Below are 27,110 nucleotides of genomic sequence, written 5' to 3'. Positions count from 1 at the left end.
TGGCAAACTGTACTCTACAGCATCTGGGGCACAGTAAAACAACCATCTAGGCTGCTGTGTCTTAGCAATCTTGTTCATGAGCCACAAAGCATTCCTATAACAAGACTTGGAGAGGCAAATAAACTGCTTCGGTTGTCTCAATTCAAAGTAAATTGAGAGACTCGCAAGATGTCTAAGTGACTCACCTGACCTGCAGTGGCAGACGTAGCTATTAATAAGATCTTGGCAAATGGCACCGTTGTGGCAGGGCGCTGAGCAACATTCGTTAACATCCACTTCACAAAAATCCCCCATGAAACCTGGTGGACAGCTAAGAAAACATTTCATATGTTAAAACTGTGAGGCTGTCTTACAGCGCTGTCTTTGCCTTCTTGTGGCTCTGACACACTGTATCTGTAAGAAGCTCTTGTTTTTATTATTTATCAAAAAGTAGGACAACTTTTTCTCGTCAGTTGTTGCCTCTTATTTCACGGTATATCATGAACAACAGACACGTTTCTGAGAATCCTGAGAAAAACAAAATTGGTGGGTTATCCATACACCGACTCACATTTACATGTATGCATAAATACATCCCAGTCAATATAATGTCTGACTAAAGGGTATCGAATTATATAAAATATAAATCAAAACAAAACAAAAACAAGCTCCCGCTGACATAATCTGATTATTAGGTGTGAAATTTCTTATTATTACATTTCTCTTTTATAAAGGCATGCTCATTATAATACAACCAGACTGAAATGCTTTATTCATCAATAATAACCTGTAGCCTTAATTGGTGTATTATCCATCCAGTGGTGTAAAAAACAGAAACAAAAATAAATAAAATCCTTAAAGCCAGCTGGTTCGGTGTTTGTGTGAGCAAGCAATACACTCGGGTAAACATCGTTTGTTTTACTACTTTAAAAAGATTTATCATTTCATACCCTGTATAGTAATAGATCTGTGTGGAGTTACCAATGTATCGGTTAGTATCTGATTGTACAGTTCTACTATAGTAATTTATGTTTCTGTGACTGGATGTTAAATATACACCAAGTGACTTTATTGAACATCCATTTCATCCTTGAGCATATGTTATATTACTGTGAGGATACAGGGTTTTCCTGTTCTTTACCTCACAGTTACAGTTACAGTCTGTTGGTGTGTGTGTGTGTCGCTGGGCGTGGCATCCTGGTTCCTCTCCTCTGGCAATTAAATGACACACCTGCAACTGATCTCCTCATCAGCAACATAAAACCCCGGCTCATTTATTTAGATTTTGCCAGATTGTTCAGTCACATTTGTGGTATAGACGTTATGACCTAGAATCTCTCTCTTGTTTTTTTGCTTACTTGAAATTCTTCCTGTGTCTTATTATCACCGAGCCTACCTGCTATCTGGTTATATTACACCAACGCTATCAGGACCAAAACCTTATGGACCACCATTACTTTCATTCTATGCCATTCCCTGAAGAACCCCCGCCAGATAAGCAGCTCCTGTGACAATAACTATCTTAAACTGATTTCGGCTTTCTGGTCTGTGTTTGGGTTCACCTGTTCTGCCTTAACAATTACACCTCCCTACAGGATAATAACCTACTTTGTTAGATTATTATTCAACCATGTCTTTCCCTCATACTAAATGTGAGGGTTGTTTTTGTATATTAACATATCATCCATGCTTTTATAGAATTAAACTATATGCAAGCAACTCAAGTCTGTACATACAGATGTTCTCCAAAAATTAATAGTAATGTATGATTCTAACCTGCACATTGTTAAATATTCATAATAAATCCAACAACAAATGCACAAATCAAAGTAGTAGTTGCATAGGACACTTTGACGTCACCTGACTCAGCGAAAACTCTTCTGCTGGTTGCCCTGTCCAAAGTTAGGCTACATCATTATGGCCCTCTATGTGGTAATGTCAATGCTGCTAATTAATTTCTTTAACAAAAACTGGTCCAACATGTCAAACAACACCAAAAAACTCACTGCTGAAAACTCAAGTTAAGTTCCCAGACCACAAACTTGAAATTAAAGACTTCTGAGGGGAAGATAGAACAGAATGGATTAATTCAGCAGTGCATAAAATCGACAGGTAAACAAAGTGGAAATATTTAGGTGTGGTAATGGCTTTCTGTTGTGGAGCTGGTGATTCGTACAGGATAAGCTACACCCTGAGCAAAAGGAAGTACCACTCGATTCTGCAGATGTCATCCCCGCTGGCTTGAAGTTTTGCAGAAGGGCAGTCATTTTCCAGATGGACAATGAGCCTGATCAAGCATCAAAGTGACCTGAGGCCAAGGAAGACCAAGGTCTGCTGGCTTGCATGGATTTCCAATTCACAATCACCAGACCTCAAAACCCACTGAACAACTTTGGGAATATCTGACATCAGAAGAGGTGACACAAACAGAACAATAAGAAACAAACAACACAGATTCCCTATTTTTTTATGCTTCATTAAATGCTAGCAAGCACTTGCTTAATTCAAGAAGCTAAAATTTCTCTTTTGACTTCTGTCAAAAACTGGGATCTGTGAGGAATGGTTGCTTTACTCATGCGACACTACAACATCAAAAAATAGACAAAAGGTTTCATGCACAACCTTTTGGCTGACCAGCATGATAGAGAAGGCATGGAGTGCTTTTGAGGCCATTTGCTGAACAGGTGCAGAATTGAATATGTACCACATCACAGATAACATGCAGATAATACAACACTATATTCTTTGTTTTGTAGATGTGGTCTAGCCAAGAAACTATTACATGAGTGATTTCATATTTTAAGCTATTGGTCATTGTACTAGCCTGAGCAAACACTCCTCTCCATTCAAGTGGAAAAAATATGTGGATGTACAAAACATGGTTGTGTCTCAGATCTTTTAATGTGACTTTAAAGTCACAGCAGGCTCATCCACCAAAAAACACCAGAGCGGAACCGACTGCCACTCAGAAATTGACAAACTGACACTAGATGACAGCTATTCATGTTTTCTGGTGCGTCTTTTGAATCAGAAACGTACACAATATATCCACACAGTAATAAATTGGCAAAATGCAGACCTTTCATCTATAACTCAAACTCTTTAAATATGTCTGTAAAGAACTCCAAATCAGACAACTTAATAAAAAATGAGAACCAGTTCCTAACCAGTTATAATGCACTAATACCATAATAAATTTCATTTAATGCTGAAATTCAGCAAAACAAACGGAAAAGCACACGATGCACAATCATAGTATTGCAGATCAGCAGGACATTAACGGACGATGTTTGCCATAAAACGCATGTATTCACTACATTTGTCCTTGCACACACTTACCTGCAAATGCACAACATATCTCTGTATTGCCTCTGGGTAATATAGACACATATTAGCCTACAATAAAGTAAACATCATGAAAAATGCTGTGCTGAGGCAGTAGGCAGTCCAGTATGCCTCTAAACACTATAAACGGCTCCATCATATTTGAGGTTGTGGTAGTGTAGGATGCATTAAATCATGACACTGAGCAGCAGCACATCAGCACGAGGTTAGACAATGTAATTAACTGTAAGGCATCCGAGGAGCTGCTGTGTCAAACCTGCACACTCTTACTACATACACCTTGTATTCAGATACACTTCATCACTCAAGGGAGAGCATGTCAGCAATTAAAAAGTAATGATTCACTTGCAACCGTCCTGGAGGACTGCTTGTATGTGAGTGCACACATACTGTTGCAGCATTGTTGTGAGACGACGCATTTCTAGAGAGAGACAAGCAAAAATTCCTAGAATGCATGGTCTCAATTTTAAGAGGCAGGGGGTATTTGTAGTCCCCTAAACTTCTTCAAATCCAATAAAGAGTTAGACAAAGCTGCAAAAGCTGTTAACAATCCTAGACCCTGATAGCAGGGATGAGTTCTTGAGAATCTGCAGCGTTAATTAAGTGACACACCGTAATCTACATTGTACACTTACTGCTGGCTTGACAATTTACTGCTGCACTGCCGTACTTTGCATTCGCAGTCACTTTTCTGCGGCTTTCTCTGCCGCCGCTTCACTCATTCCTTGTTATGCACACATGGTGTATATGTGGTTTATTAGCCTATAACAAGGACACCAGCTTTGTTTGAGAAAAGGCTGCAGGCAGAAAAAGTAAAGACTGATGAAAGAAACAGCGTGGGAAATTCTATATCCGAGACGATTCTGTGTTTAGCTCCACCTCACCATGTGAGTCTAGTGTGTTAGGTACCTCAATAGTAGGGTAACAAAAAAACAGGATGGAGTAAAGTGGTTCTATATGTACCATGCACAACTTTTGACAATAGAAACACAAAAAAATGTGTAAGAAACCTAACTGAACTGCTTAGTTGAAACAGGGCATAGTTAATAGTTAATGCTGTGCCTCTTGGCCTTTGATCTCTTGACTTTAATCTAGTTACGGACATGTTAATTTTGATCAGCTCATGTTAGAGCAGGGAGACACTTTTGCTTTTATAATTTCAAAAAAAGACGCCAACGCTCATAGGGCTGGTACAGCCACATGTACACAGCACTAACATGTGGAAGTCATCTGGGAAATGTGTCACAACAATACACAGTCAGTATCCAAAAGAGAAAATAATAGTGGCAAGGAAAAACAAAATCCATCTCCATGTTACTTTGTTGTATGTTATGGTTTTAGAGGAGTAAAGACAGTTTAAATGTCTTTAATGTGACAAGGGGCATGTTATTCCAAACTACTCACGATGACTTTCAGTATTATATTAAAACAATACAATACTTTTTCAACAGTGGACCAACTCACCTGCATGTAAAGTTTGATCCTTCACCGTCAATGCAGGTGGCTCCATTGAAACACAATGAGACATTAGAAGTGACGTCTTTGCAGACATCTATATCAATCTCACACGTTTTCCCCGTGTACCCATCCTGACAGAAGCACGCATATTTATCAATGAGATCGACACACGAGCCTCCATTTAAACAGGGTTCGGAAGCACAGTCCTGTGAATGAAAAGACATTTGTGAGTGAGGTATTGTGTTAACAATACATAATATTTTGATACAGATACAACCATAAAAACTATCTTAGCTTAGTTAGTTGAAAAGTAAATTATCAGAGACTGCTGACAGAGACCCTGTAAGAAACTCCGTCTTTTATGTGAGTCCAGGTCAAGCTGCAGTTTTGATCAATTAGGCATTAGCATTTTCTTTTAATCAGGTATTTGTACGATGCTTACATGAACCTGGTAGTTTAATTGACTTCTCTTTTAGAAACAAATCAATAGAGTTAGTGATACCACAGGCCACACAGAGATTACAAAATTCTCCTGACATTTCTGTTTAACATCCTGCAGGTTTATTAATTAAGCTCAACTCACGTCATTATTTGTTTCACATCTGCTGCCGCTCCATCCAGATTCACAAAGACAGAAGTATGAATATATTCCATCCTTGCAGCTGAGGAGGTCACAACAGATGGGGTTAGAATTGATTCATCAAAATTATACTAATTTATGACTCAACTAAAAACAACATTCATATATGCAGGTCCTTTTCTGTATAGTTGGGGAGAGAGAGATCTTTTGAATCAATGAGTATTTCCCCTTCAAAAGAATTAATGACTATAATTTAGAGAACACTGAGACAACCTGTAAGTGCGTCACATTAGCTCCTTACAACACGTGACATATGTCTGCACTCACTGTGCTGGCAAGGAGAGTAATTAAAAATAATTCCACACCATTTCTGCATAATTTGCAGTGTTTCTGTTCTACATGACAGAGAGAAATTTGTACCTCCCATGAAGACAAGGTGCTGACATGCATTCATCAATGTTGGTTTCACAGTGGAGCCCAGTGAAGCCATGAGGACACAAGCAGTCGTATCGATTAGGTGCATCAACACATCTCCCACTATTTTGGCACGGGTTTGAAACACACTCATCGATGTTCACATCACACCTTGCCCCTAGAAAATTAAGCATATTTCTGTGAGACATCACGTAGTTCATAAGAGAAGGGTATTTTTAGTACTTCAGGACTCAAACTGTTACAAAAAACATTTCCATGGGGTGAACAGTTGGAAGGCGATTGGGAACGTGGACAATAAACTTCAGAGTTAAATATGTAGACTCGATTCTTCTGTCAAATTTGATTTGATTATAGTTTCTGACCTCAAAAAAACCTTTGTGAACTAAACAAACAACCTAGACATTTACAAGCTGAGTTTTGATAATTCTGCAAAAACTCTGAGTCTGCATTTTGGGTCTCTGGAGACATCACATGCTCCAGAACATGGTTCCATTTTTACACTGTTTCTTTAGTTTGACCAACTGTGAGAGGAATAAAACTCCACTGGCTTTGTTTACTGCGATGAGCAAATGTGCTGACAAAATGCATTAGCATGGTGCTTTCATGTTCTCAATAGTTTGTGGACGCAGTGGAGATTTATGGCAAAGTTAATGTACTGTATGTATATCAACTTGTCAGGATAATGTCATTGTAGGTTTATGACTTTTCATTGTTGAGCAGCATAAAAAAAAGGAAAAACAAAACAAAAACATTACTATACTACATCAGTGATATACATAGGATTATAGCAATTGTCAAGATATGGAATCCATCCAGGCCATACTGGTGTATTGATCTTTTCACTGACATCAATATATTTTGAGATTGTATCATAACAAAAGACTTCATCATCACTAAATATGAAAATAATACTGGACTTGTAGTATCTTGATGCAATCTGGATGAATTTGATGCTGTAAAAACCAAGTGGAAAAACTCAAAAATGTCCTCTCTGCACGGCAATATCAAAAGAGTGATGCAACCTACAAATGTTTTAGCCCGTTAAATGCCAGTTTTGTGCAGCATTATTTACTTTAGTGTCAGCCAAACTATAGACTTTTATGCAATATAATCAATCATATATCAGTCAACAAATATAAAAAATATATAAGTATACAATTAGTTAACAGACTGAAAGCTACAAAACAACCAGTATGGTCCTTTAAGAGCAAAATACTGTCTCCAACAGCAGTGAGCACACTATTCAGAAAAAGCTCCCTCACCAATCTGACATGTTTTTCCTCTCTGGTCTCTTTAGTAACTTTTGATATAAAGTGATCACAGACTGACAAGGATGGTAAACATGAGTATGCTGTATGTAGTTAACTGGCATCGCATTAAAGGATTTCTGGGTTCTGTAGCTTGAGTTATTTACCTCAGGTTACCTCTTGCTTACATATTTTTCTCTGTTCCTGACAACACTACCTTGAATACTTTTAATGAAACGGGTTTGCTATGAGAAACATAATTCAAAGTGCCTGTTTGACATTTCATTAATTATTACACGGTGAATATCCTTTAATTTCTTGCTGGGATTAACTTTAATTATCAGTATCTAACTTTTACTAAAGTGCAGCTGAATACTGTGTGAAGAATAAGTTGTGAAGCAAAAATATCTCCCACTGGAAGTTTCAACCAAGTTTTAAACCTTAAGTTTTCCACATGAGAATGCTGTTTGAATCTTTAAAGATTGATAGGGATTATGTGACTGGTGACAGTAAAAATTGATGACTAGGAAATACTGTTGTATGCACTAAATTTGAATAAATAGATAGATCTCTAAAGACAGACAAACCATTAACACCCGATTCTAAAGTCTTATTAAGACTTATTAAGTCTTATTTGGCATTGTGATAGTAAATGGGCATCAAAATATTGACCCACTGGCATTGACAGGATTAATTGATTATTGAAATATTTAATTAAAAGAAAAAACAACAACAGAAAAAAACAACAACATCCCCAACGATTGAGATAATTAATTGTTTAAAGGTCCAGTGTGGCTCTATCTAGAGCCAGTGTTTAGTTTGTCTGTTCTGGGCTACTATAGAAATATTGCTGTGTAAGAGGACCTAGGACGTTATTTGACTTATTCTAAGACAATATAATCCTAACAATTTATTAGAACATTTAGAACAAAAAGCATATAAATTAAGTACTGCAAGGTGTATATGACCCTTGCCCATTAAAAAAGACGCACGCGCTGGAACAATAGTTGGCCCCTTTAATGTCCCTGAGAGGACTCGCTGAAGCACTGAACTAATGTAAAAGTGTGTCACATACTCAAAAGCTGTATGTCTTTATAGCTACGACTACACAGTACCACGTCTGTCAAGGCACAATCCTCCACACACACTGTACTGCACCAAAATGTGCTGATTCAAAGGGAAACACGTGAATTATCCTCACAAAACTTATATCTTGGCTTTCTATCAGCCGCGTTTAAGATAAGTCTGAAGATTCACAAACTAAATCAGCTTTAAGCAGAGAGTTGATGATATTCATTATTTATGTAGACCATACAAAAATAGCAACAAGATCACAGAAGAAATGAAGGGGAGGGGAGAGTTCAAGCTGTGAAGGAAACACCAGATAACAGAAGCTGTCAAAATTAGTCTCCCTCCTGCCAACAAATCAGAGCACAAGTTAGGAAAACACGCTGATGACTGTTTTTAGTAGTCTTAATTATAGCAGGTAGTGCTTCAAAGGGATCCACAAAAGTGACTACTTTTGCTGAGAAATTAAAAATTGAAGAATGGTTTGTAATTCTACAAACGGGTGTTTTTGTGATATTTTCACAAAAGTGATACAAAGATACCGCTACATTTTTTTTGGAGATTCAAGAGATGAGAAATTATCATCGATAATCATTTGTTTTGCTTTTCCGATGTGGGCTGAGACAAATATATAAACAAACATGGTGACAACGGGAGCAAGAATTTATTTATTGCCTCCCGTGTTTTACCATGAAAGAGAATAAATACACCGTCTTTAGCGTACACAAAATCTATCATGTTCTCTCGTTACGGAGTGTGAAACAACTCTTCTCTTGTGCCGTACAGATAACTTTTTTCATTTAGCCAAAAGGAAAGATATACTGCAACTGGAAAATTCAGTTTATGACTGCAAAGGTTAAAAACAATCCCTGAACTCAAAATAATAACAGAAAGTTGCAGCAGAAAATGAACTATGGGTAATGTAATACAGAAGTGTGAAAAGGGAAATGAAACACTAAGTGAAAAATGGTGGTAAGAGAATCTCTTATTCATTTAATACATGCATTTTATGATCTTTTTCACATTATCCCCAGGCTGATGCCCCCATTATGTATTCTCATGTTTTTATTTAGGTTAGAAGTCATAAAATACTTTATGTTCCAGGCTGTCGCTTTATACCCAATGTAAAATATTAAGAGGACTAAACTATACATGAGACATGAAGGGTCAAACCTCTGTGGCTGTGTCATACTGAATATTTTATGCTGCAGAGTGGTCAAGAAGTGTCTAAAATAGCTTTAAAATTCTAATACTTACTAAGATTATCAAATAAGACTAAGGCTACAAAGTGTCTTGCTTGTTCAAAAACGCATGACGGATTAGTGAGACAAGGATATGTAATCTGAAATCAAAAGAACTGAAGCTTATTTGTGATAAGCCCTTAAAATGTAAATGAACTGCTTTCTTGATGCATTGTTGAACTGACACTGCCTTTTCTGAGAAAAAAAAAATCACATATTTTAAATACAGTACTAAGCACAAAAACACATGTTTAAGTAATGCACTAACAAACAAAGTCGATACAATAAAATAATAATCAAATTGAGATGTTTGCACAAACAAAATGTTTTTTTTTTTTCTATTTACATTAAATGTGCACTACATCACCAAAGCAACAGATCTCTGCAGAGACAAAATATTATTCAGGTTCACCAGGCAAAAGACTGAATTTACTGAAGCCAAACACCATTGCGAGGGCCAGAACATCATCATCCTACAATGTGCTGACTGAGGAAGCTGCAACAATGTGCTGATTGCACTGTACTATCACTCAAGGGAACATGCTCCTTAATGATGGGTGAAGAAGAGAAAAAAGAAGGTGACGAATAGTGTGCTTAAACCGTGATTTATATAAACAAGATTACCCATTAATCATGTCGCTGTAATGACATCTAACCTCAGTACAGAATGCCCATGTACAGTTAAATAATACATTATTGAGATTGCCTTTTAGGCAAAATATCCTCAATAATGATCCGACAGCTGACATCTAGGCAGCTGCAAGATACGGTATCCTTTATAGTGTGACACAAAATGACTGTGTATAAAAATAAAGCATCACTACATGTGATAAGGTCAGAAAACTGATAATGAATAAGTGATTCATATTGACCGACTTGCTAAGAAGTGACTACAAAATAAAAAAATAAAATAAGCAGAAGTTTAATCTCAATGTCTTCCTTCTAAGTGGGTCATACTAACTTTTAGAATAATAATAATAAAAAAAAAACAATGATAGAAGCTGGCAGGAGTGTCCGAATTGAGAAATAAAACAATATCCTAGCTTGTTGATTTAATGAATTCTTAAAGCTTTAGATTTACATGTAAACATTTGCATATTATATGTTCAAAAAAGGCTTGAAATCTACCATCACTTTAGAAATTAGAGATAATTAGCTGTTAAATATTTGCTGAAACCAGAGAGTAGAAAATATAGATGCACTGACCATCAGCTATAAAAATTCAATATGGATACATGTACTGTATGCAGGAATTAAGTGTCATTAAACCTTAATCACATCCATGAAAGTGAGTAGATATAGCACTAGACCGATGTATTAGTAAGCAGCTTCAACTGTTCCACTGAAAATTAATTTTGGCATTCAATATGCAAAAAAACACCCCTTGACTACCCTGTTGGCTGAAGCAAATAATATGATAATACCATCAGGTGACACAACGAGTTACATGACTGCAGAGATGGAAGCGATGACACATCATACCATCAAAACAGAATAACATTTCAGTCGATTCCAATCAAGTTGCGAAAACATGATGATGGCAAATTTACTATTAGGCTAGAGTCAAAAGAAGTTACTCACACTTTTTGTCAAAAGTTGCAATGCTGTTATGCGCGTTACTAGAGCAAATATTTTGTATGAGTTCTAGTTGGTTTGAGCCAATCCAAACTGTATCCTCTGGCCGCTTGCTCTCTTGGGGAACCCTGTTTCCTCAGATGAGCTTAGAGCAACAGAAAAAGTAATGACTTGTACTATGCTGTGCGTAGGCCTAATAATAAAAGCTGCTTCTGTGGGAATTGGGCCATGCGTGTCAGGTTCGGCTCTCCAGAGTAGCAATACCTCAGAGACTTCCCCCCTCTCTCAACTGGGGAAGGATAAATTGATGATACAGTGTGGAAGACAAATGAAATTAATCTTCCCAGTACCTGACAGGAATCGGCTTTAGATAGTGCACACACACATATACACACACATGGGCGCTAAAATAGCTTGATATCCGTCTGAGTGGAAAATAAGACAAATGGACTGAAGTAAAACAACAATACTGCTCTGAGACTAAAGAGACTGATGAAATGAAATAAAGGCAACTAACAGACACTGAGACATTTCCATCAGATAAAACAGGTGACATGAATTTATCTCTTGTTGGCTTTACTGAAAAGGAGGCACTGTATCTTCCAGAGGCAGGCAGCTAATTAAAATCAAGCATTGTTAAGCAGTTTTTTACACTAAGCCAGATCTGTGTCAGAGTTGCCTTCGTAGCGTGAGGCCGCAGGAGTCATGGTAAGCTTTTTAGACTCTCATATTGATCTTCATGTCACCTGAGGGCAAAAGAGTTACCTGAGTATCCAGGGCGACAGACACATTTGAAGCCTCCGGGCGTGTTGATACAGATGCCCTCATGTAGGCAAGGTGAAACTTCACACTCATTCACATCCAGGTCACACAGCGTTCCAAAATAACCAGGAGGGCAAATGCAGCGGAACCTAAAGGAGATGTGATAACAATCATTATAAAGTCCAGTGAAGTCCAAAGTGTTATTTTTATGTTTTATGTTTTATTCTCTTCTTCTATATTCTTAAAAATAGCAGAATGATTTTCCACACACTGCACACTGTGTGACAAACTGCACATTAAGAACCATTTTTCATTTTCAAACTGACTCGTAGACCTTTACACAAAAATTAACAATATGACAGTAATTAAGCCTCCCTGTGTGTAACTTCATTTCGACCATGCTTGAAGACTTATTACGAAAGGGAAGAGCCTAACCCGTCCAATAATGCATTTTACTCGATTCAAATCCCTCTCTACAGCTGTCGGTGTGGTCTAATATCCCCTGACCACACACCTCAGAGGAGATGGTTATCCTGCTTGTCAGTGAGGTAATAAGAAAATATGCCATTAGGCACCTCTGTGCTAAAATCTCTTTGATTAATTAAACGTAATCTTTCATTAGTAAACCAGTTTCATCTTATCAAATTTCTCAAATATGCTAACTGGTATTTATTGTCATATGGCACAACATAACCTGCCTAAATATACAAACTTTATAGGCGAGACAGGTCTGAAACATCATTGCCATGACAATTATGACACTAAGCAAGTGTCATTTTCCCTATTCATCCTCATATTATTTTCAGAAAAACTACAGATAGATATAAGACAGTGAGGGCTCGGTCAGGATATTGAAGAATCAGATTCATCACCACAGTACAGATGGACTTGCTCGGCTTGGTGGGTCAGGGAGATGGAGATAGCAGCGCTCGCTGAGTTTGCGGTGGGCAGCGAAGGTAAAACACACCTGATGTGAACCCCCTGGACTGTGCAATCAGGGAGAGCGCTCTGAGCAGGGCCAGGTCACATGGGAGCGAAATCATGACGAGAGACAAACTGGAGACAAACCATTTAGGACTCAAATTGGCCCTGGGACTTCTCTACCCATCTGTCCGACTAAGCCTGGAAGCCCCGGGGCTCCCATTAAGCACAGCAGAGAGAAGCACCAGTGGAGTAAAGCCCAATCTAGATACATGATGTGCTCCTGCTGAATTCGCTCTCTGTCTTTAGAATAGCAGCTTATGTGTGTCAAGGATGAAGACAGGCTTGTTATATAAACTGGAACACCACAGCCTCGTGTGTTTCCTTTGGTGAACGCTTTTGTTCACCTGGCTTTCAAAACGAACTCAGTAAATTAATTTTCTTTGGGAAAAGCACAATAAATGCACATTATGGTGTTCATATTCATACTTACTCGTTCACAAGGTCTTGACAAACGCCGGTGTTGTGGCAAGGACTAGAGGCGCACTCATTGATGTCTTCCTCGCAGTGAAGGCCAGAAAATCCGTTTTTACAATCACAGCTGAAAAAGAAAAATCATTAATATTGATATTTCATCTCAGATGGAAAAAAAAAAGATCTATCTGTTGTCAACATATGCACAGAGAGGAAAAAAAAATCATTATGGGCTTAATAATATTAATTACACATCATATCTAGTGTAATTGCACATACTGGCCATTACATGTAAGCCTGGAATTTGACTCTTTAACTAACACCAATGCCTGCATAGAGTAACAACAGTATTTAAGGCAAAGACCTCATTTAAACCTGAAATGGTACATTATTAAATCCGTTAAAAGAAAAAAGAAAAAAACAAGCTGAGGGTAAACAACTCTCAAAAGTCTGGTATTGGTCTAAAAGCTGTACATGAATGATGATTACCATCACTCTGCATTTACAAATGTTTAAAGTCCATCACTAGACAGCTTGACATTTCTATGCCTCCTAAGAAATGAAAAGTTGGTTATGGATAAAGCTCTTTACCTGTAACTGTTGACCCAGTCCAAACAGTCACCCTGGTTTTGGCATGGATTTGAGCTACACTCATTGGTGTCAATTTCACACCAACTTCCTTCAAATCCTGAAAGATAGATGAGATGGTCATGGATCAGCAAGCCCTACTACATCCTGAAAACGTCAGGGCCGATGATAACAAAGGCCCCAGTGAATGCCATTTTAATGGAACTAGTAGCCCCTGTAGCATATCTCATCTTCCAGCTCTCGGCACTCACTGTTTCCCCTTTGAGAGTGTGTAAGTCTAATAATACTTTAGTGCCACAGACAGATTGGTCTGAGGGTTAGTGGTTTGGGGTTTGGGAGGTGTGTGTCTGTGTGCGCAGCCGTGCATATGTGTCTGTGTGTGTGAGACAGAGAGAAAGCGAGCGAGTAGGGGGACATCTTGTTAAGTTAGGGTAAGAGGGAGAGGCTAAGCCCAAGAGCTCTTTTGCCCTTGTTCATTAGGGGGTTGAGGGGCAGGATGGCTAAGCAGATCAGCATGGATGTTTTGTTGTACTTTTGAAGGCAGCCTGGGAGTTGGTAATGTTCTGCCTGTTGGAGGTATTCCTGCAGTGCATGTCTGGTCCATAAGATGTTTTTTTTCTGCTGAACAAGTTAAACTAAATTACTTAGTATGAAGTAAATTAATGAATTAATAAAGTAAATTAATAAATGCAGGATTGCATTGAAGCAAATAATGGCAATAAATATCCAACATTTACAACCGACTGAAAATCTCATAGAGAAACTGAATCACTCTTGGAATATATACATTTGAATAGCACTTAATTTATAGTATTTATCATAATTCATATTATCTAAATTCTCCCTCTTAAAAAAACAAAAAAACAATAGAAAATCTAAAGTTGGACAATTTAAATCTAAATTTGAAACAGTGAAATTAAAGCTACTGTGTGTTTCTTAGATCTGAGCAGCAACAGGATACCAAGCTTATCGTTTTGTTATGGCCATAATTTGCTTCCACGCCATTGATTTCCAGATTTCTATGACTGTTTCCGTTGCTGCATTTGTCCTGGTATGAGCAATGACACCAATATCAAACTCTGAGCTCAGACTTCCAAAAACTACTGTGTACTGTGTTGTCCCTGCAGAGCACCATCTGCCACACATAATTAAAAGTGATACAAGCATATAACAAAGCGTTAATAAAACTAAATTATAATGAGCATTAGTGCTGTTATCGTTTCCTTGTCTCATTATGTTAAATCCTGCTGCTTCAAGTCCGAGTTAAATATATATTTGAACTATAGAGTTTTGGTTTGATATTAACTGATGATGAGGATTAAGACAAGCGCATGTAGTTTACATATATATTCTAATAAACAGATGCACCAGAATTAATGTATTAAAACCTTCAAATGACTAAAGAGTATATTATTAATACCATGTATATATCCTCAGGTCACCACAGAAGTCTGACTATCTCCTGTACTGTATAACACCAAATCAGGTAGTAACACGATATAATTCCCTTTAATGGCAACACTAATATTTCTGATTTCAGTGCTTTCATCATCTACCGTAAACCGCAGATGGCAGAAAATTACATAGATCATAAATTTCTCAGTGTAGATATACGCAGCAATTGTAATCCATTATTTGCGGTTTGCTATTCAGCCAGATATAGCTCAGCACTGTTGATTATTAAGTGATGTTGAATATCAAATGATTTAACAGAATGGAGCTCCCTTAGCAAGCCTCACTGTGCAGTTTTAATCTGATAACTGTATTGCATATAATTAAGTTTAAAATAAAGAAGACAAATTGTGACTACTACTAGAGTGATGGCAATGAAATAATAATAAAAAAGGAGTATGACAGCGACACTGACACCTCCATGCATCGTGGGATGTTAAGGATGAGAGGGAATCCATGAGACCACAGAGAGCACAGAGCATCTGGTGAATTATGGGACAGCACAGGTTTCCCAAGCTGGTCTGTCAGTCAAAGCAATGGTGGTGTACCTGGGGGACTATTTCGAATGTTACCACAATGTAATGCATCTTCTGCCACTAGCAGTGACTGGAGGCTTCTCTTTGACAGAGTACAGAGGGGTACCCAAGGCGCGTCCTCACGTAGTCATTCCATCATCTGACTGGAGCTGTGTGTGATGTGATCACTGCTCCTGCCAGTAAATGTCTCAGAGGAGAAGAAATTGTGGGTAATCCCCTGTGCATGGTGAACTAACTTTGATGGACGTTTCAATTGAAATATAAGTGATGTCTTTATTTTAACAGTATGAATTTGGTTTGGACCGCTACATTATAGTTTACTTCTCAAAGCTGCTGTCAGTCTCCATAACAATTTCTCAGAAGGAGCTCATTTAAAATGATCCACAGCTAGTTCACTACAGATTATTGTCTTTGTCTGCGGTGTCATCTGTGTTACATAACATCAGATCTCAGACGTCGCTGATCTCTTAACCTGTATATGATTATCATAATGAAGGGGATGTATTGGCAGAAATAGAATAAAATCGTCAGAACTACATTTTAATTAGTGAACTGTATAATCACCTGAAAATAAGCAACATGTACAACATGAGTTACTCAAATATACACTAGCAAAAAAGCAATAACTTCCTTCTAATGCGGGGGAAATGGATGACTAACTATAGTGTATGTGCGTGCAATGATTTTTTGTTGACATGAAAAATATGCCAACACTGTGGCAGCCTGCATTTGCACAGAAAATCAAAAAAAAGAAAGAATGTGGCCACATTGGTCCATCACTGCACAGAGAGGAATTTGATGGATTGCTGCTGTGTATTTTGGCTTGTTTTTGGATTCCAATTACATCATTTACATGCTGTCTATTCAAAATCATAACTGATAAGATGATAATTAATGTAATGTAGCTGTCGTTTACAAAAAAGTTAATTTTTTTCGGTCTGTAAAAACACATCTGACATACACTGATGCGCCATCAATCCTGCAACTAAATCCAAGCAATTAAAAACAGATATAAATGGACAGGAAAACCAGATATCAAATTAGTAATCATAGAAGTATTTCTCATAATCAAGGAGTACAGCATGCCTGTGAGTCCTTCACATGCACTGACCAAAAACTGGGTTACTTGAATAAGTGGGTTAAGAATAGAAATCTCTTTGCATGTAAACACCAGCCACTGCAGCCAATTTACCCCACTGCTACACACCTGGACCACCTCCTCAGTACTGCTAATGAAGACATAAAATGATTAAACACTGAGTTTATTTAAAATGTGTTAACTGTACAGCTGTTACAGACCTAGGCCTATTTTTATACATTATGTATAAATGAAGACACTAACCTCTTTCTCACAGTGGTGCGCAAGTACTTAACCACAGCCACTCTGGTTTAAACAATGCTCACAGTACATGCTGGATGTTTTTCTTTTTCCCCTGTTTTACTGGTCTAAAACTATTAAGTTTGCTGATTTATAAATGGAACACTGTGCCTTTATTATAACAGTGAATATGTTTACTTGTACTACACTTTACTTGGTGTAACATGACTACAGTGCTTCACGAAAAGTATTTTGTTAATTAAACTTTTTGAAGCCACTTGAAACCTGTGCTATGTACAACCAACTTCATTAAGTGACCTAAAATAATGAAAATACACTTGTTGGCTCCAATTGTGTGCCTCTGTTATACCATCCACACTTCATAACCCTGTCAGTGTAATGCTTCAATTGAAAATTGCATTGCACTGGCGCGGAAGAAAAACAAAAAAGTTTAAAAAGTTAAAAAAAAGTAATATTTTGTGATGAGAAAATCAAATGACACTTACGTAGCAATGTAAAAGGATTGTAAGTTCTGATCCCACTGAGAATCAATATCAGATGCTGCAGCTTTCTGCTTGGTGTTTTAGTTTGCTGGTCCATATGTTTGACTCTCTAAGTGATCACCTTGTCTGCCATATGGCACAAAAACTCAAAGATGTCTTTTTAACATTTGGGAAATCAAACCAAGGATAAAATTGCAGCAAACAGGTTTGCCTCAGACCGAAGACAAGAAAAGAAAATTCCCAAAGAAGATGCCATTGTTGCTCTACTTCTACTGGATATGTAAGCAACAATATGTATTTGTTTGTCCTCTTTATGCCTATAGAGGACAACAACTACTTAATGCACCCTGAGCTAGTTGCAGATTTCAATGCAGAGAATAAATTAGATTGTGTATCATCAGTAAAAATGACAAATGTTGGATCTGCTTAAGGACATAGATTCATTTGGGCTATGTGTGGGACATGCTTCTGCCAGTTTTCAAAATCCCATGGTTTTAAAATTTCAGTAAATCACTATGTCCTCTGTTAACGGTGTCCTCTACTGTCCAGCTGTCATAATCCGAATGAAAGAGTACGCTGACTTGATACAAATGCAGATGCACTCATCTAAGTTGCCTCAGGCTGTTACCCTTCGCTTACAGCAATGAGCTTCATCAGATGTAGTGAGCACTTTGGTGATGTTTTTCACTGTGAGTTTTGCCTCTCAGGCTACACCTTTAGCCTTTTCATTGCTGGAGCTCTGTGTAGCTTGGCAGCTTTTCCAACAAAATAAATAAACATAAGGGATTAAAGATGATTTATTTATGCAAAACGTTATTAAACTGTATATATTATATCATCTCATGTCTTTAGAACTGAAACTATGCAGTTTTATATAATAGACTTCTTTGTGTCTCCCAACACCTTAAACTAAACCTTTCCTTGGCTATGCTAAGCAAAACAAGTATATTCTGCAAGCACTGTGGTCCAAATTTACATAGAGGCCATTTGGGTACTTTTACCTGCTGTGAAGCATTCAGGGGTTAAACACCAATATGTTAGAGGGTACTGATGACTAAGAATTTTTATGAAGGAAAAACCTCTGATACCACTATGTGCTCATGATATTCTTTTTTTTTTCTTGCCTTTTTTTGATGCAGCTGTTGTTCTGGCTGGAAACAGAGGCCTCGAAGCGAAAATGAAAGAAAAAAAAGCACCTTTTGCCCTCAGCAATGGAATATCACTAGCATGCTGAGACCTTTGCTCACTGAAGGGGCACACTCTCATACTGAGCCTGAACACCTGCTACATTTTAATGAAATGTTTATTATGGAGGCTTATTTTCACAGTGTAGAGGTTTTGTTATATTACGAATAAGCACTTTATTATTATTGTTATTAAACATCATAGGAAGGAAACATGAAACAAATGTATATAATCAGAATGCATTAGGCTGATAAGCTAAATCTTTAATTCATCTACAATAATAAACTTTAAAATGAAAACAAATACAGTAAATTAAGCTGAGTATGTATTTAGTAGTGTAGGCTCCAAAGTTTAATTGTTTAATCTCATTAAACAGTGCTGAGAGAAGGAAAACAATCTACATCTGATACATCTGCCAAGGCATCCGGTTTATTAATGGAGACACAATCACTATAAGTCATGTTGCCTACCACCTCTATAAAAAAGTGTAATCACTTAAAATGAATGCAGCGGGGATAACATTTTTCAACATATCTTTGGCAGCACATGTTCCCAACACATCTTTTATAATATCATATTAAGTGCATGTCAGATCTCTTGTTGGCACAGCTTCACAGTAGCTCATTAACCAACTGTTTGGTAGGACACAATCTCAATCTTGTGGAAGGTGAAGGCTAGTGTAGCATGCCATGCAAATAAAGGGGTTTGTTCTCCATCTGGCCAGGAACACCTCTGGGGATATAGTGAGCCATGGAGACCAAATGGTTTTTTCATGTAAAGGGACCACACAATGCTTCTGAATGAATTCACTATGCTGCAAGACTCATATTTCTCCACTCCATGCAATAGACTACAGGCAAACAGACTCTCCACTTGTCAAATATAGCTCAGTTTTAACAACTGAAATATGGCAACCTGTCACCCAAAACGATGGTAATAGACACAGACACATTCTAATGCAGATGAAAATTATCCATTATATCACGATGCCTTCGATACATTTAAAATACTAAGTGCTATAGTCACATAGTTGTCTTTTTATTATGTAAATACAAAGATGTGACATTATTGTTTTCAATGTCTTCTGTTCAGGTCTCAATTGAATTGTCATCAGCTTTACAAGGCAGTCAGTGGTCAGGTTCATTACTTCAACTATTGTGTACTTTAACCTGTGGTAGTAACGTGACATGAATAAAGATGAATTATTGACCAAATGTGAGACAAAACCCTATAGCAGTTTTGAATCCCTGCATTACTAAACTCGTGGATTCACTTTTGTTTTTATATATCTAGATCTAGTTGTAGTTGAAATAGTTCAAATTTGTCATGGATTCTATACTTTGTGTGTTCTGTAAACACATTTCGATGCAATGTTGAGTATAAGAGATTCAATTCTTAGACCAAAAAAGGTCCTTACAGTATAAATTAATAATATGCAACATATTTTAACACTAAGTGTTTAAAAGTTTTGGCATTTTACATTCAACAAAGGTCCTAAATCAGATTTCAACACAGGATGTTGCAGGTAGCATGTGCAAGCTGTTTTCTGGACGAGCACTGGCAAACTGCAAGGACAGCCAAGCCTACAAAATGTCTGCAGGACTGAGAATTTGATGTAACTCTGCCTTGTACCGTAATCTGTGTTGAGTGATGCTATGCGTGTTTGTTTCATTTGTTGTGGTTGTCGGCCAGTAACCCTCACCCCAACCTCTACCCTAACTCACCCATTTTCAGGTTGCTCTTCTATCAGGTTTGGCACTCCCTGCTGAGGCTCCTCATTAAGAGGAAAGTGGAACATCTGTGCTGGTCAGGCAAGATGACTTAGGCCTCCTGGCCAGAGCCTCAGCGGAGAGTCACTGCTAGGAAGAACAAAAACTTCCTACAGGAGCCCTCTACAATCAGGAGAGGATAACTGCTTCCTTTATATTTTTATTTAAGGGGACTCTTTTTCAGCTGGCTCTGGTTTTATTCTGGCCTCCGGGTTCTCGCAATGTACCTTTGTAGACAAAACTCTTCTCCATTGTGGCTGTGTTTTATAAATCCTTTTAATGCTACTCCCAGTAGGCACCTCCTAATGCCTGCCTTTTAGTTTCTGTTGAACTTGATGAATAGTAAAGTTGCCACATCAACCTTTTTGGGAGACTGCATAGTCGAATGAAGTGTCTTGGGAAAACTATGACCACACACTTAACGGTATAATGCACAGCAAGTTTGAGAGAAAATGTTCATTAAAGCCATAGTGAAAGTGCTTATTTTTAATAAAAGACCCCTTTCAACTGCTATCAGATGTTGTTAGGAGACTGGGCACAAAAAGTTTGACAGTGACCATCCACCATCAGGGTATTACTGTTTCCTGGGTGTCGTCACATCTGATACCAGTGCTTGGTCTATTAACGTGCTAAAATATAGCATGTAGCCAGAATCTAAACCAGAGACTTGAAATCAGAAAGATATATTTAAATCCAAACAGAAAGAAAAGTGAAGCGGAGGTGGTATTTTCTTATTTGTGTGATGAATTGTTACTACTGTGTCTGTACTATGTCTATTACAATATGTACATTCAATACCCTAATGCAACAATCTAGCTTTTGCTTTCAGAATTTGAACTATATTTGAGCTATTATAGATATTTGAGAGCTACAAAAATCAGAGAATAATATATGTGCCTATAATAATATTTGTCCACACAAGGATCCCTTGAATTAAATTCTCTGAGGTATTATAACATAGATTTCTACTGAGTGAGTCATCTAAAAGTCAAAACTTTAACTTGTCAGTGCTTCCTGGTGGACTAACTGTCAGGAAATACTACATTATCTATTATTTCTATGCTCCTATTTCTTGTTTGCCAACATATACAATAATACATGCACATATATACTGAATATACCATATATGCAATAAATCATGCTGGCCACTTTTTGTCCTCAGATCTGATTTATTAGTCTAGCTCTAATATAAACATAACAATATAAATATACATAAACTACTGCACTGATTGGTTGATTTTTATTGCTGACCCACTGTCTTTGTCAATATCTCAATACCTAAATTGTGATCCATGGTACCATTGTGTCAAACTTGGTGACATAGCAAGGAGAAGCAGGTTCGTGCTTCAACTGCACTTCAATAACCCCTAAAACTGCCAGATACACCCAAAGTCTAGACAACTGATATATTCCATAATACATCCTCGTTAACAGCAGAAACCTTCATGTCTACCCTGAGGCATGTTTTACCATGGTTCAGCTGCCATGATTTCCAACTGTGCCCACGTACAAGAGCACACACTGACTCACTTGAATGTGGACCATGTGGTTTCAACTAAGCTGCAGTAGATACTCACATGTTTTTATTCCATTAGTCAAGATTCAGTATCTAAAAGCAAAGTAAGGTTTTGTTGTGCCTATAAGCTTGTTTTACTTTAAAGGACCAATGTGCACAATTATTTGTTGATTGCAGCCCCCTTACCTGACCCTCTCTTCGCCTAAAACATAGTTATGTGTATTACTATTATTGTATATTACTGCCATATGAATTGAGCTCCCTTTCGTACACAATGGACCTTTAAGTACATACTGCTGCTTTACTGTTTGTTATGCAATTACACAACCAACGTCTGACAGAGACATTTGAGTGTGCCATCTTATGTTATATTAATGCATCAACCCCGTCTCCTTAATTCAGCTCATTTTCCTAACCCTACCCTTCTACATGTACCATGCAAGATGCAATATAGCAAAGAAGCACAACTAAAAGCCATAGACAAAATGGCTAATTGGTGTTGAGTTCATAAAAAGTTAACCTTGATAATGTTTACAGTGTGCTGTCCACCTTCAGTGTGTGGGATGAGATTTGTTTATGGCAGTAAATCTGGCAGACACGGGCAGACAAATTCTAATTTAATTAGGCCCAGGAATAATGTAAGACCTACACAATTTCTTTGACAAATAACCTACACGAGATGGTAAATAACAAGTCTGTAAAACTGCTGCACTGGAATCAAGCCATGGGTTGTATAACAGCTCTGTGTTTGTTGAGTAGTAGCTATGTAGGATGGATTTATGGTGAATAATAATGGAGAGTAGTGAGTCACAATGCTTGTGTGAAGTGAAAACGACTGAGCCCACGCAAAGCTCTCGGTGTAATGTATGCAGCCAGCACCTAATTTCCTATTCCTCTCCAAGGAAGCCTTCTGAAACTAACCCAGTCGCTCTATTTATATCTGGTAACATCTTTTCATCTCCGCACTGATAGAGTCATTAGGTACAGCACAAACCTATAGCATCTTAACCTGCTCACTGATAAGTTTGAATGTTAAAACACTGTATCATTTAAAATTACTATGCTATCTGGGGGCTTACTGACAAACTTCCAGGTCATTTTAACAAAGTAAGTGGTCATTTTCATTGCTCCATTACTAATATGCTGCTTTTTTCTTAAAGCTTACAGAGTGTGTGAATTACACATGTGGAGATGAAGTGATTATAATAAAATTTGAATCTATTGACAATAATTCAAGCTGACCACAGCCTCCATCTTATGTGAGGGATGAAAAAAACCCAACAACTTTTAATCACCATGTTTGCATGAGGTTCATTAAATGGCCTGTGGCACTTATCTACAAACAATGCACTAGAGGACTGGTAAAATCTGCTGTTTGTTCATTTATGAACATGCTTGTGTTTGTAGGCATGTCCTTGAGGAGCAACGATCTGAACATAATTGCACCATGCGTGTGGAGGTATATGTTACACGTGGATCCTCTGTTTTTTGTGAGTTTGAATTGCTAATGTAATATGCACATAATTTATTGGCAAATCATGTCAAACAAGCAGTTAAAAATAGTGCGCTTAATGTTTTGGTGACATTAAAAGAAACCACAAAGCTCTCCTGACAGTTTACCTGTCACTTTCGTATCCGTTTCTGCTTATTCCTGGTTACAATTGTAACACAATGTTCAACTAACTGGTCTTAAAGTGCATTTGCTATAAGCAAAACATGGTAAGAGGCATGGTTAAAAGGACTTTTATTTATTTTTGTTTTTTGCCATGGTGATGGGAGCTAATGGGTTTACCCAGATGACTTGTTTTGACAGTTAATAAGTGAAAGAAAGGAAAATATGCAACAGCATTATGCAGAAGAGAAAGAACTATTTAATCAGGAACTGATTGCAATAACAAAGTGCTTTTGAGTACACATTAGGCTAATGGAATGTAGAAAAAATTATCTACTGTGGCTTTTTTGTCAGATAGTTTGAAAAAAAAAAATCTAAATATTAATTTAATTAAACAGAAGGTTGAGTTTATCTGGGTTTTGGCCCAGTCCTGCAAGGTACTGTTTCTATAAATAATCATCATATGAGAAGCAGTATGCAATACATACACACTGAGCGGTACACAGTATGTAGTGCACTGGCAGCTGATTCACAATGGACTGTATAATTAGAACAACCCAACCACCATCTGGTTTAGCTAGTTTTGGTCATTTAAAGTCATCACCAAGATAAATCAGTGAGAAAGTTCTTCCCATAAGAAGTAAAAAAGTGTCTGTCTTTCTTGAAAAAAACACGAGAATGGAAAATATCTAAAAATCCAGGAAATGTGTTTTAATCAATAGAATGCCAATTGTATTGCATGCCAGATTTGATCATTGTTACTTACCACCCTCTGTAAACCACAGGCAGCCAATGACCAGATTCCAACTACACGGGCTATTCAATCCTCCCCCAATGGCAGCACAAAATAATAGCCTCAGTTGTTTGTATGAATCAATCATTGTCTAATCGTGCATGTAGAAAAAACATTAACTGTTGTTTTTTTTAGAGGTATTAGAGTAGGAGTACAGTTCAACTTATGATTCATGTGAAAGAAAACAACATTGTCTTAAGACCTCATACATTTCAGAGAGAAGATACAAACGATGCAGGTTTAACTCAGACAGCAATATTTTTCATCTTTTTTTGCTAGAGCCGTGTCATCTGTGATGTGCTTGTTTACCTTGTGATTTTTAAAATTTGTGCTTTTGTACATAAGCTGTGCAGATTGTGTACGTATATTAACCTTTTGAACAAAATGGTGTAGTTATACCGAAAAGTGGGCTACAAGAGGAAAAAAGCACTATTAGTATGAGGCTGTGGCGGTGTGTTCACTCACCAGCTGGGCATCTGCAGAAGGCTGTTCCATTGGAGCGTGTCAGGCAGGTGGAATTGTTCAGGCAGGGATTGTGGAGGAGGTCGCAGGGGTCATAAGGCTGGTTGCACAAGGGGCCACTGAAGAAGGGGGGACAGGTGCAGGAGAACTCCCCAGGTATATTTGACTCCTGACACTGAGCTCCATTTAGACAGGGTCTAGAATCACACTCATTCACATCCTCTGTGCAGTCCACACCTGTCCAGCCTGGTGAGCACAAACACCTTGGATACACCAGAGAGGAGATATGGCAATGTCATTTAAGAATAAATAAAAATAAATCCTAAATAAACAAACACTTATTTAGAAGTTGTCTCAGGTTAAAGGGTCTCATTCTCTCTGGGACAATGTGCTCAAATAAATAGCTTAAATGGATAGCAGTGATACCGTTTATAAACAAACTACCACGTACACTTTTTTTTTCAAATTCAGATACACAGTATACAGTTTTCAGCTAACAAGTACACAGTGTTACAGTGCTTACACTGGCATTGTAACTTGAATTTACAGGTTAATTGAACTACTGGTCAGAGCAGCTTTTTCATTCATTCTGGACAGCTGAATGTAGGACACAGGAGGTTAGAGCACCGAGTGGAGATTAAATGGAAATGTATTCATGCTAGACGGAGAGAGATGGAGAAGACAGAAAGAAAACCAGAGTGTGTGTGTGAGTCTGAAGTGTCTGCTCTTAAGGCAGGTGAATATTCCACTTGGTGGCAGTGAGTACCCGAGCACTATCAACCACTCCACCTTTCATTTCTTTTTATCCTCCAACTTTTCCACCTGAAGCAGTTTTACGTCTCCCTAGCGAGAAGGGGGTGGTAGTGGGGCATTAGCTGAAGCAGATACACCAGCTTTTTCCTCCAATGAGTCACAGATCCCCTGAAACCTTTTCATGCTGTGAGCCATTGATTGACTCATTTGTTTTACCTGCCATCTGCAATTCATTATCTCCGCTGCCAGTGGAAGGACATATTGCTATCTCTGAGCGGCTTCTTTTTCTGCATTTATTAAGTGACTGATGCACCTCGTGAGGACAGCGCCCTCGAGCCAGCTTGCACACCTACTTGTAGCTGTTGAGAAGGTCTGTGCAGGTGGCGTTGTTTTTGCAGGGCTGTGATAAACATTCATCAATTTCTTGTTGGCAGAACTCCCCCTCCCAGCCGGAGTGACACACACACTCATAACTCTGCAATATGAAAAAAAAAAAAAAAGGAAACACTGAAATATAGTGACACCTTACATCTGCGCTATCGTCATTTAGTCTTGTATTTACGATAGCAGCGCACAGCATTAAAATATAACTAACAATGACAGGACAGTTTATACATATGGAAGCTGTTAATTAAGCTGTTTTGGAGTCAGTCAGAGAGCATTATTGATTATTTATACCTGTCACATTTTAGTAAATAAACAGTGCATTGCTTAATGTACTTGATAAAATTCATCTGAGTTGAAAAATCATCTGAGTCTGAAAAATATTGCAGCATAAAACCTCCCACTCACAAAAAGATCTTTGCTGTGAAATCTGTTTAAACTGTGGAAGAGTCATGCTTGTCTTAAAATTTCATATTACTGCTATGCAGATGTATTCCTTCTACCACCCACCCCTTGGATAATATGCAGGCCTGTGTTCAAGGCATATGGTACAAGCCTTTGTATCAAGCATACAATAATACCGCTGCATATCCTGTGTAGAAAGAAATCTTTACAGATGTACAAGTACACAAGTAAAATATGTTTGATTTGTCTGAATTCCTTTCTATAACCAATGATATAAGCTGCTTCTACTGTAAATTAAGAAAGAGATTTATGTATAGCTTCAGTCCCTACTCTTCTTCATTCCTCCATTTAGAGAAATATGTGTCCTTTATTTCATCATTGCAATCTTCATTATGATAATTAATCATGGCATGGGAGATGAATGGTTTGTTGTCTATCTTCCAAAGTAGCATTTTAATTTAAATTCCTCTTTGCATACAGGATGAAGGCAGTCATACGGTCAAGGGTTTTTCAGGATTCCTCATTGCCAACATCCTGTCTAAAGGTCCTGGGCGCTGCTGGTTGAATGCATGCTAATCTGTATTTCATACACTGGAGGGGAGCCGTTAAACTTTGTCTGATATAATTTGTACACTGTGGGCACTATGGTGGTGGGGGGAAAATGCCGTCATCTCATGATAAATTAGATACCTCCAGGAGACACCAATTCCTTACCCCTGGCAATAGAACATAATCTCATTTTTGCTGCT

The 27,110-nt window shown here is 37.7% G+C and overlaps 2 protein-coding genes across 2 annotated transcripts in view; both read right to left on the bottom strand.

The window, feature by feature from the left end:
* LOC104940198 (eyes shut homolog) overlaps window positions 1–5,826 on the bottom strand; it is a 69,455-nt gene extending 63,629 nt beyond the window's left edge. Inside the window, exons 1-4 of the mRNA XM_027277576.1 lie at window positions 5,783–5,826; window positions 5,366–5,444; window positions 4,789–4,988; window positions 186–310 (exon numbers count right to left, since the gene is read on the bottom strand). Coding sequence (XP_027133377.1) covers window positions 186–310; window positions 4,789–4,988; window positions 5,366–5,444; window positions 5,783–5,808 — 430 coding nt within the window. The 5' untranslated portion in view covers window positions 5,809–5,826. The remainder of the gene's footprint in view (window positions 1–185; window positions 311–4,788; window positions 4,989–5,365; window positions 5,445–5,782) is intronic.
* LOC109142311 (fibropellin-1-like) overlaps window positions 5,812–27,110 on the bottom strand; it is a gene marked incomplete at its 3' end in the record, with an annotated part of 34,956 nt that continues 13,657 nt past the window's right edge. Inside the window, exons 9-14 of the mRNA XM_027278510.1 lie at window positions 25,926–26,047; window positions 24,823–25,082; window positions 13,677–13,773; window positions 13,105–13,212; window positions 11,694–11,839; window positions 5,812–5,954 (exon numbers count right to left, since the gene is read on the bottom strand). Coding sequence (XP_027134311.1) covers window positions 5,812–5,954; window positions 11,694–11,839; window positions 13,105–13,212; window positions 13,677–13,773; window positions 24,823–25,082; window positions 25,926–26,047 — 876 coding nt within the window. The remainder of the gene's footprint in view (window positions 5,955–11,693; window positions 11,840–13,104; window positions 13,213–13,676; window positions 13,774–24,822; window positions 25,083–25,925; window positions 26,048–27,110) is intronic.

The sequence above is a fragment of the Larimichthys crocea genome, chromosome III (assembly GCF_000972845.2).
Source record: "Larimichthys crocea isolate SSNF chromosome III, L_crocea_2.0, whole genome shotgun sequence".
In the NCBI taxonomy this organism is placed as follows: Eukaryota; Metazoa; Chordata; class Actinopteri; family Sciaenidae; genus Larimichthys; species Larimichthys crocea.
Note: the sequence above shows the minus strand (reverse complement) of the source record. Positions and strands in the feature narration are given on the sequence as shown.